At 34.4% G+C, this 10,690-nt stretch overlaps 2 protein-coding genes across 4 annotated transcripts; one reads left to right on the forward strand and one right to left on the reverse strand.

Moving 5' to 3' along the window:
* Positions 1-87: 87 nt before the first annotated feature.
* Positions 88-4,235, forward strand: LOC109124812 (26S proteasome non-ATPase regulatory subunit 12 homolog B). 3 transcript variants are annotated; one of them, XR_760615.3, is made up of 12 exons: positions 88-639; positions 727-921; positions 1,060-1,167; positions 1,256-1,360; positions 1,453-1,509; positions 1,605-1,801; positions 1,927-2,026; positions 2,116-2,228; positions 2,314-2,467; positions 2,564-2,641; positions 2,727-3,019; positions 3,341-4,235. XR_760615.3 is itself a non-coding variant. In XM_010464496.3 (11 exons), the coding sequence occupies exons 1-11, from the start codon at positions 637-639 to the stop codon at positions 2,943-2,945; spliced, it is 1,329 nt and encodes a 442-aa protein (XP_010462798.1). In that variant the 5' UTR covers positions 88-636; the 3' UTR covers positions 2,946-3,130. The 3 variants fall into 3 exon arrangements, 2 of the variants coding, with proteins under 2 accessions (XP_010462798.1, XP_087330784.1); XM_010464496.3 differs by lacking the exon at positions 3,341-4,235 and having other exon boundaries at positions 2,727-3,130; XM_087474658.1 differs by lacking the exon at positions 3,341-4,235 and having other exon boundaries at positions 461-643; positions 731-921; positions 2,727-3,130.
* LOC104743397 (ethylene-responsive transcription factor ABR1-like) lies at positions 3,168-6,286 on the reverse strand. Its single transcript, XM_010464487.3, has 2 exons — positions 5,525-6,286; positions 3,168-4,106 (listed from the first exon to the last, which is right to left on the reverse strand). Exons 1-2 carry the CDS (start codon positions 6,006-6,008, stop codon positions 3,370-3,372), a joined length of 1,221 nt encoding a protein of 406 aa, XP_010462789.2. The 5' UTR covers positions 6,009-6,286; the 3' UTR covers positions 3,168-3,369.
* Positions 6,287-10,690: the final 4,404 nt, after the last annotated feature.

Consider the following 10,690-nt stretch of genomic DNA (forward strand, 5'->3'; position numbering starts at 1 on the left):
AACAAAAAATTTCAAAACTCCCCCACATAGCCACATGATTGAACTGGGACGGGAACGCAAATTTTGTCGTCACCATATGTTTGGGACATAACATCATGTTGAAAGGTGAAACGAAACAAGTTTAGATTTTTAAAATGTCCAAATGAAATCAGTTAGTTGATAATTTATCTTACTGACATTTGTGAAGAAGAAATTTTAATATTCACGGTCAGTTCATCAAATCAAATCCAATGGAGCGATGGGCTTTTATGAACTCAAATGGGCCAAATTTGTATATGAAACCTAGCATTCGTTTATTACAAATGTAACCTGTAGTTTTGTTCATATACTTCATAACATAACCCAATAGTTTTATTTCTTATAATTTACCCAATAGCTGCGTGTCTTATATATTTTACCCAATAGACCCAATAGATAAGTTTATTACATATGTACCCCAATAGTCATACAAATATATCTGAAAAGTCTCAAATAAATAAAAACGTAGAATTAGGCCACAAGAGTCGGAGCTTTTTCTTGTTCAAGGGGTTGGGGGGTTTCGACGATTAACCTTCTCTCTCTCTCTCTCACTGAACATTTGGAGTTTAATCCGTTTCGTCGCCGGAAGTATCACCTATTCTTCGTCGGCGTTTAACAATGGCAAGTATCCGATTCAGCAGATCTGAGTTTCACGTCTTTCGAATTTTGGTTGTTAAAAAATTTCGTCGTCGTCGTGTTTGATTGCAGGAAGAAACAAGGCAACTCGAATCGTCGATTGATCGTCTTCTCAACGAAGAGAAGCAGATGAGGCTCGCTGAAAACGTCGCCGGAACTAGAAAAGCGGCGACAGAGATTCTTAAGCTTTGTTTCGAAGCCAAGGACTGGAAACATCTTAACGAACAGATTCTTAATCTCTCGAAGAAACGTGGTCAGCTTAAGCAGGTTACTAGTTTTTGATCTCTGTCTACTGATTTAAGCTTCAAATTCCTGCAGTACTTGTACCTGAATTCTGAATGTGTTCTGAGGATTTGAATTGTAGAACTGTGATATTTAAAGTGGGAAGGTCTCTTTGATATGCAGGCTGTTCAATCCATGGTGCAACAAGCAATGCAGTACATTGATCAGACACCAGATGTAGAAACTCGGGTTGAGCTTATTAAGACCTTAAACAATGTATCAGCTGGAAAGGTGCGGATTAGATTTCGTTATTGTTGTATGAATCTTAAATCACTCCGTGAAAGTTTTCTCAGTGGAACTTGTGTGTGTGCTTGTGTAGATATATGTTGAAATTGAGAGAGCACGTTTGACCAAGAAGCTTGCTAAGATTAAGGAAGAACAGGGTCTGATTGCTGAAGCTGCTGATCTTATGCAAGAAGTTGCTGTAAGCTTTTTTCTTCCTCTATTTTCCAACTTCCCTGGAAATCGTTTTTTGATAGCTAATCACTGTACATTGGTTATGATTGTGAACTACAGGTGGAGACATTTGGTGCTATGGCCAAAACTGAGAAAATTGCTTTCATCCTTGAACAAGTAAATGACCTTGTGTTATCTGTTATACAATTTTTGAGCTTTTTTCTTGTTGGTATCTTGTGGTGCTAATTATTGGTGATGTTAACTTCTCAAAGGTCCGCTTGTGCTTGGATCGACAAGATTTTGTTCGTGCTCAAATTTTGTCTAGGAAGATCAATCCAAGAGTGTTTGATGCAGATACCAAAAAAGATAAAAAGAAACCTAAGGAAGGTGATAACATGGTTGAGGAGGCTCCAGCTGATATACCAACATTGCTGGAGCTAAAGCGAATCTACTATGAACTAATGATTCGGTAAGACCTCGTTTTGGCTATCACATTTGTCGATATAATTTGTATATGCAACTCTGAATTTCGATATACCTTTACTTGTGTGATTGTGTGATCTTGATTAGTAAAGTTTGGATTCTACTGTGCAGGTATTATTCTCACAACAACGAGTACCTTGAGATATGCCGTAGCTACAAGGCGATATATGATAACCCTTCAGTCAAGGAAAACTCAGAACAATGGATTCCAGTAAGTCTCATATCGTTTTTTGGAAACTCGTTAGTCTGCATTCTGTTATAAGCTTGGGATTAACTTTTCTCCTGATCCTCCCAACATAGGTCCTGAGGAAGATCTGCTGGTTCTTGGCCTTGGCACCACATGATCCGATGCAATCGAGTCTGCTTAATGCAACCTTGGAAGATAAAAATTTATCAGAAATCCCTGATTTCAAGTAAGTCTCTCTGTTCTCTTGATGGATATTTGGGTTTTCACTACTATTCCCCATCTAAGACAAATTCGCAATCCTTGTGTTGCAGGATGCTTCTAAAGCAGATTGTTACAATGGAGGTGATTCAGTGGACATCTCTTTGGAATAAATTGAAGGACGAGTTTGAGAAAGAGAAAAGCATGATTGGAGGCTCGTTGGGTGACAAAGCTGGTGAAGATCTCAAACTACGAATAATCGAACACGTAAAGACTCATTAAACTCTAATCTATGTCGCTATTTTTGGTTGCCTCAATAGATATTGATCTTTTAAGTTTACAAATTCTTCAAACCTTCCACAGAATATTCTTGTTGTCTCGAAGTATTACTCAAGGATTACCTTAAAGAGACTTGCAGAACTTTTGTGCCTAACCACGGAGGTAAATATAGTTTGAAAAACAATGTAAGTACAGTATAAACCAGTATATGTTTCAATCTCTTCATTACTGGTGCATTAAATTTCAGGAAGCAGAGAAGCATCTATCTGAAATGGTTGTGTCCAGAGCCTTGATAGCAAAAATCGACAGACCATCCAGTATAATCTGCTTCCAGATCGTTAAAGACAGCAACGAAGTTCTCAACTCATGGGCAACAAACTTGGAGAAGCTTTTGGACCTTGTTGAGAAGAGTTGTCACCAAATTCACAAAGAAACAATGGTCCATAAAGCTGCATTGAGAGCTTGAGAAACCAGGCTATCCATTCATAAGATAGGAGCTTGAGAGCCGGACCACACACCAAAGTGGAAAGAATCTTTCAGGTTCTCTCTTTAGATCAGCTTCATTTGAGTTATTGTTAATCTGTTTGGTTCGAACATATTTTGGGCTCTGTAGGAAACCTTTTAAGATTATATACAAAACTCTTCGTCCTTTTTAGTTTTCTTTTTCTCTCCGTCATCTTTTCTAGTGTTTTTCACAACGAAACAAATTTATTATGCAAAAATATAATAAATTTTAAAAAACCAAATAACAAAAACATGCGAGTATGGAAGCAAAGCAATACAAACCTAAACCCTATAATATTTTGGGGGACAAAAACCCTATGATATATAATCGTTTTTTTCTTTTCTATTACTCTATAGGAAGAGAGAAAAAAAATGAAGCAATTCCATCAGGAGGATGGACTATTATTATTGTAGCTGTTACTTGTCTTCTCTGATGGCCATTGTATATCCTGGAGATAACCGGTTTCGCTAGCTGATTCTGGCTGCGGCTGACCCGCAGCTGAGGAAAACAGAGGACGATAATGAGATGGAGATGACGATGACGACGTGGATTGCATCATTGAACCTCCGGTGTGACCGAAACGTGACGGAAACGACATTTGATTATATAAATCCATGGACTGTTGGTGATGATGTTGCTGAAACTGTTGTTGGTGACGAGCCATCTCTGAGTAACTCGAGTTGTACGGTTGCGTCGACGGCTGAGAATGAATGGGAATGGTGTGGTCCGAATCAGGTCTTATCGTAGAACCAGAGTTCCTTGACTGTGTCGGCCTCTGAACAGCTGTTTGGGGTTGTGGTGCTGCAGCAGCGGTCGAAGCGGGTCTAACGAGTTTGACGTTTTCAGGGAAGTTGAGTTTGGCTTTGTTACCTCTAAACCGAAGTGCAGCTTCGTCGTAGGCTCTTGCTGCTGATTCAGCATTGTCAAACGTACCTAGCCAGACTCTAGCCGCTTTGAACGGATCACGAATCTCAGCCGCCCATTTTCCCCACGGTCTTTGTCTAACTCCTCTGTATCTTCTCCGAGGTTGGTCCCCACTAAACGACGACGCTTCGCTATTAGCAGTTGCCGTATACTCATATGTTGGGCCTGGACCTGACATGTTACTCGAAGCTTCCCTCGCTGCAAACAAACAAATATATCAAATTTCACACTTTTGTTTTGACTAATAAACACTTTTTTTTACACTTCAGAACCTAAAATTTTTAATGTCTCGAATAAAGATAATATATAGAAAGTGATTATGAAAAAGTGATGAGGCCAAGTGACAAGAGGAATGAACAAGTAGAAAAGAAAAAGAAAAGGAAGTGGAAAACGACTCTTGAGGCAATTGGGGGGAGATAAATTCGTTTGGCATCATCATTTTTGTTAATTAAATATCTAACCTTTTCATAGCAATTCTAAAGTATATGTCTTAGGATAATCAAGTACACTTTCTTATAATTATTTTATTTTTGTCAACACTTCCAACATTTTATTTGCATCTAATTACTATTTTTATTCTTGATTTTCATTTGAATTTTTTTTATTTACTCTGATGAAGCATACTATCTAACTTCAACATATTTTTGAAAGGAAAAATAAAACGAAACGTTTGAACTAAAATAATATATATGCACCGGTGTTTCAATAAAAGACATGTTGTCTAATTTTGTAGATTGCGTGAGGACAACACAAGTGCAACTGTATTTAGATTTTGTGTTACAACTTATAAGCATATGACGCAGTGTTCTAAAATGCGGCCTACGCGGGTGTCTAGGCGGCGGTTATACGCTATGTGGTGATCGAGCGTCTCGAATTTTAGTTATGCGGTAATTTATGCGGTTTTAAATAATTCGGACGCCTAATAGCATTTAGGCGGATATTATGCGGTCTACGCAGACGCCTGTACGGATTCTAGGCGGTATGTTAGACTAAAATGATAAAAAGTACTGTAATTAAATATTTTTTAAAATATTGTTTTTGTTTCAAATAAATATTATAATTAGCCTCTAAAATCTAAACTTATGAAATTTAATTTGCTTCCAAAGTAATTATAAACTTACATTTTGTCAATTTTACAAATTTTTGAATGAATTATGTTTTTTTTGTTTAAATTGTGAGATTATTATAGATTCTAAACTATTTTGATAGATAAAAATTTTGTTTTATGTTTTTCTGAAATTAAAGTGTATAAGTTTTCATCCTATATATATATATGTAAATATTATTTTTATGTAAATATATATTTATATATCTAAAATATATAATCCGCCTAGATTCCGCTTAGGCACCCGTATATACGGTTAGGTGCTAGGCGTTTGTCCACCGCGTAGCAAGCGCATAGCGCGTTTTAGAACACTGATATGACGTGACTCATACCTTGATGTGTAAACTACATCATCAAATTTACTAAAAACAATTATCAGATTTGATATATAAAAAAAAAAATGTTTTGTGGTTTATAAATACTAATTTTGTAGCCGTGGTTTAAATTCGTAGTAGCGTAACGTGTGTTAATAATATTATTATTATAGACAAGAATTAGAAATACTATTTACCTTTGGAAGTAGAAGAAGTACCACCAGAGAGATATTGATCAACCGTCAAAGTATTAGCTGCCTTGACCGCTTTGCCGCCACCTTCATCAACCGCTCTCCTCCTTTTATGACCGGAAGAAGAAGAGGAATTCGAAGTCCCTTCTCCGCTACCATCACCGCCACAACCATGTTGTTGTTGTTGTGGATGCTGAGGAACATTTCCAGCGACAACGTGAGTCAAAGCAGAGACAATCGCAGACATCTCCATCTCTCTGCTGAAACCCGACATAAGAGAAGACGACGAGGGCGGCTGCGGCTGCGGCTGCTGCTGCTGCGTAGAGAAGTTATGACGGTTGTGATGGTGGTCGTCTTCCGAGGCGAACAAGTAAAGCCATTGATCGATATCAGATAACGTCCGGTGATCATCTTCTTTAGTAGTAGTAGTAGTAGACTCGGCTTTGTTGCCAACGTTATCTTCCTGATTTGCCACTTTTAAGACACACATACAAAATCTCTTTCCTTGTAAAAATCCTCCTCTTTCTTATGATGAAACTTGAAAAGCTTATAAACAGAGAGCCAAGAAAAAATTAAAATTAAAAAAATATTTGTTTTTCTTAGAGGGAAAGAAAACTCTGTAGAGAGAGAGAAGCAAAATAACAGAGAGGTAAGAGAAAGAAAGAGAGACAGAGGTTTTAGAAGATGATGTGGTTTCTTTTTTAAGACAAGGAACGAGGTTTAAGCAAAAGCTTATAGAGAGAGAGATATTACAAATTTATTTTCTTGTTTCAGCGCCGCCAAATGAAAATAAAAGAGTCGGCTTCGCTCCTCTGTTTCGGCCGTGTGAATTGAAAACACGCACCATTTTTTTTATCAATTCTTTTTATTTTATTTTAATATAAGATATAAGCAAATAGCTCAATATTAATCTATAATAATAACAGAAGAAAATTTGGTTTTGATGATTTAAGTCCAATTTGAACAGTTTTTTTTGTATAAATTTGGTCATATATATGAGACGGATCTGAATATATTTTTTTTTGCAACTTGAGGGGGATATAAGTATACAGTATTACTAGTACGTTCGCAATCGCAAGCCTAGTAAACTAAACTAATAAGGTAGACTAGGTAGTAACTTTTTAATTAGTAAGGGTTTATTTAAGTAACCCCTGTAAAAATATAGAGACATTCATAGACACGATTATTAATTACTATATTTATGAAAGGTTCAGGACTTCAGGGTGATTAATAAGGGTCCCCCATTCATAAGTTACGAGTATAAAAAATATAGGAGTTGCTGAAAAAGAGGTAAAAAAAACATTAAATGTAATATTATTATTATAATGGTAGTAGTAAAAGATAAGTATTTTTGCATTTTTTTGTCTAAACGGTGAGCTTGAAGGTCAAGTTTGAGTTGAGCCGTTCCGTACGAAAGCGCGTGTGTTGCACGTGTCAGTTCTTGTCGACGTCAAAAGAGCTCTCCTCCGTTTGGACGGTGTCGGTGGTGAAAAGGGCTAATGCACGTGACTATTTGGGCCTGTCCCTTACGGCCCACTTATTTCAACTTCCGTCCTTCTTCTTCTTCTTGTTGTGTTTAATTTTGTATTTGACCGTTTGACCTACGAAATATTCATCGTTTTCGATTTTTCTTGCTCTAATGGAGAGTAAATGAGTAATATACTTTATACTAGTATAATTTCGTTTTAATATTATATGTTGTTTTCAAAATATTTCATATATGTAATTCAATATCATAATTTATGCTAAATTTTGCAGGATAAGTAATCAAGAATATGTGTAAAAACGCTCTTGCTTGAATACAAACTTTTTAAGTTGTTACTGCATTAAAATATTTATTTTTTTGCACATTATAATGGAAGTGATTGGCTGGGATCGTGGCACTTCCATAGTTTCATATTTTAATGTAAAATCCCTTTTTCTTTTTCTGTATCATTCTTAAATTTAGATTGAGTTCGGTTCGGACTCCCATGTAGAACAGTTACTAGGAAACGAACATCGTATAAAAGAAACGTATTTTAATATTTTCTTCCAGGTTTCAACAGTTGTTTTTCTTTATTCGCCCGGACCGAGTCGAGCCTGTTAAAAACTTTTTGGTTAAGAAACACATAATTTTGTCGACATTTCATCAGGATGGTTCAGATGTACTCTCGACTACTCGTAGGTTCTAGTCTGAACACATAATATAGTTAATATATTTTAATAAGGATTTTATATACTACTACTATTTTTTTTAGGTTTGAGTAAACAAACTTGAGGATAATCTCGAAACGGCATCGTCTGACTTTTGTTTTGAACCAATCTATGCAAGTGCGCTCACAAGTTGACGTTGCTGGTATTTTTTTATCTTTTTACACGTGATAACTTTCCTGTCGTTAAACAGTAATAACTTTATACCAGGGTGGCAGGATTATACAAAATTTACACTAATTTGCTCAGTAAGACAATTTATATTCTAAAAATGCTGAAACATTATTGTACGACGATATCTGGATAAAGCTTCTCACCTGTCATTTTCCTTTTATAAAAAAAAAATAATAAGATTCCCAGTTTGATAACGATTACATTCTAATCCAGTTTATAGTTTATACATAGTAAAAGAATTCACTTAGGAGATAAGAACACCGACATATATGCCTAATTCATTATGGAATAAAAAATTAGTAAGATAAAAACAAATTTAGAAATAAAGAGTCTAATATGGGATTCAAAGAATCGATCCAAATACGAAAGCTCTAGCTATGATTATTATATGAATTTATGTTTTCCCAATGTGTGTGCCTATCGCCTAACCTAACCCCCTAATTAAGTTCGCATTAACACGTCGGTTATAAGGATTATATTTACCCATTAGTATACGAATATCCACTCATTCAACTTGTAATATTAAAACAAGATTAACACTGCAAAACCAGAAAAAAACAAGGCGTACGATACTGTATATATGTCTTTTTCACCAACTTGTTTTTTTTTTATAAAGAAAATAAATAATAAGAATCTCGTATCAAACTAGGTACGTAAAACTTTAACCACTCATAGGTGGGCCAGTGATAAAATGGATTTCGGATTGAGGGTGAGATTCCTAATACTCTTGGATTCGAATCTCCATGGCTGCAAACATCTTAAGTAGTCACCGCAGAAAAATTTAACATTGGACTATGCGGCCTCCAGAAACTACTCTTGCCATCTTCGGGATGCACGCCAAGCCTTCGGACTAGTGGATTAGTCAGGGTTATCTATATCTAATAATGTATATACCCGAATTATATAAAAAAACTGCTATTACGATTGCGGATTATCTATATCTAATAATGTAGAATGGTACGTGCATCGGGCTAGTGGGTTAGTCAGGATCGACTGAACTTTGGATACCTGAATTATAAAAAAAAACTGCTATTACGATTGCGGATTATCTATATGTAATAATGTAGAATAGTACAAAAAGGTACCAAAAATGAAAAATCGTATATATTTAAGATGATTTTAATATAAATATAAATAGTGACCTTTAAGGTGATTTCATGATTTTAGGAGACAAACAAATGAACAGTAGTTATTTGTTTTTAATCATGTACACTTATGTTAGACTATTTGAGTTAATTGAATAAAATTCTAGAAACTGTGGCCACTTGTATGTAAAAATATTATTCCAAACAATTGGCAATTTGACATCGCAAGTTGATAGTTATTCAAACGCTATGCGACAAAACATTTAGAATTTAGTGATATAACAAAAAAAGTAATGCGTTATATAATAATTAATATCTAGTTAATTAGACATAACCAGAGCTTATTTGTACGGATAAGTCATGATAATTATAATTAACAGCTACAAACCACCCGCTTAGTCGGAAACAACACGTGATGACGCAATCATATAGTATTAAGAAGTGGGAAACAACATACAAAACCTTTACTTCTGCTGTGCTTTGAATAAATTAAATTACATACATAGTTTTTTTTTGGGTTAGAGGATCTAAAGTTCTAAACTAAAATACAAAATAGTAATTAAAATAAGATTTGAAAAGGTGTTGTCGACATGAAATCGGATTCTACTATGTTCTTTTCCTTTTTTAATGCTAGCTACTATATAAATATGAACTAAGCCAAAACAAAAACAACTAATTAACCATTAATTTATCTAACCCAAAATGTACGACAAACGACATAAACGTTGCATCTTTGAGATTCTTAATTTATAAGTATATATTATAAACATTATGTTGATTTACTCGATTCATTGTATCTACCACGGTGTTTTATATTTTTGATATATGAATGAAAAAGAATTCCGATTTGGGTTCTTACTAATTAGGTAACGTATTTTAACTTTATTTAATAAATTATAATCTCATATATATATTTATATATTGTAAACCCATCTGTAAATACATGCAAAGGCTCAGTCTTATTAAGCATTCAGAGAAGTACTGAAAATCAAAGTCTACTATGGAGTTCTACAACTTGTGGTATATATGTATATATATACATAAACAAATATTAATACTTGTAAAACTTTTGATTGGACAAAAAGAACTATTTGATGAACAATATTGAATATAAACTATTTGATGAAAATAGTATTGAAAATGTATATAGTAAAAACAATCATTTTGATAACAGAGATAAAACTTCTATTCAGTCATATTAAAAATTAAAAATAACAACTGAAAATCTTAATTTTAAAATATTAGGCGCTTTCGAATTGAAGAAATTGTGTAGCCATTCGAAGTTCTAACCATATCTATACGGCATTATGATCCTTGTGTTTTTTTCCATAACAACAAACTATGGATATTTCAATCTCTATTAATTAAGTCAGACATATTTTCAAGTTAGAAGACCGCATGCATATCAAGAAAATCCAAGGTTTTTGAAAATTATCATTTTCTAGATGTTCTCGCCTACTAGTGGTCTTGTAGAGGAGTAGACAAAGTCTTTACAGCAAAGAAAACTTAATCTACTATCTCATTTGATTAAATCTTTAATTACTAAAATGTTACCAAGGAAAATGAAATAGTATTGCTAATTTATAGTAATAACAAGTTTTTGTTCTTCTCTTCTATTTTCTGTGATTATATATTTAAAATGGTGAGTTTCTGGCTGAACAAGGTTGGAAAGTATGTTCAACTCCTTCAACCAGGTTGAAAAGTAAAATCATTTGCAGCTATT

Source organism: Camelina sativa, chromosome 2 (assembly GCF_030686135.1).
Source record: "Camelina sativa cultivar CO46 ecotype springtype chromosome 2, ASM3068613v1".
Taxonomy (NCBI): domain Eukaryota; kingdom Viridiplantae; phylum Streptophyta; class Magnoliopsida; order Brassicales; family Brassicaceae; genus Camelina; species Camelina sativa.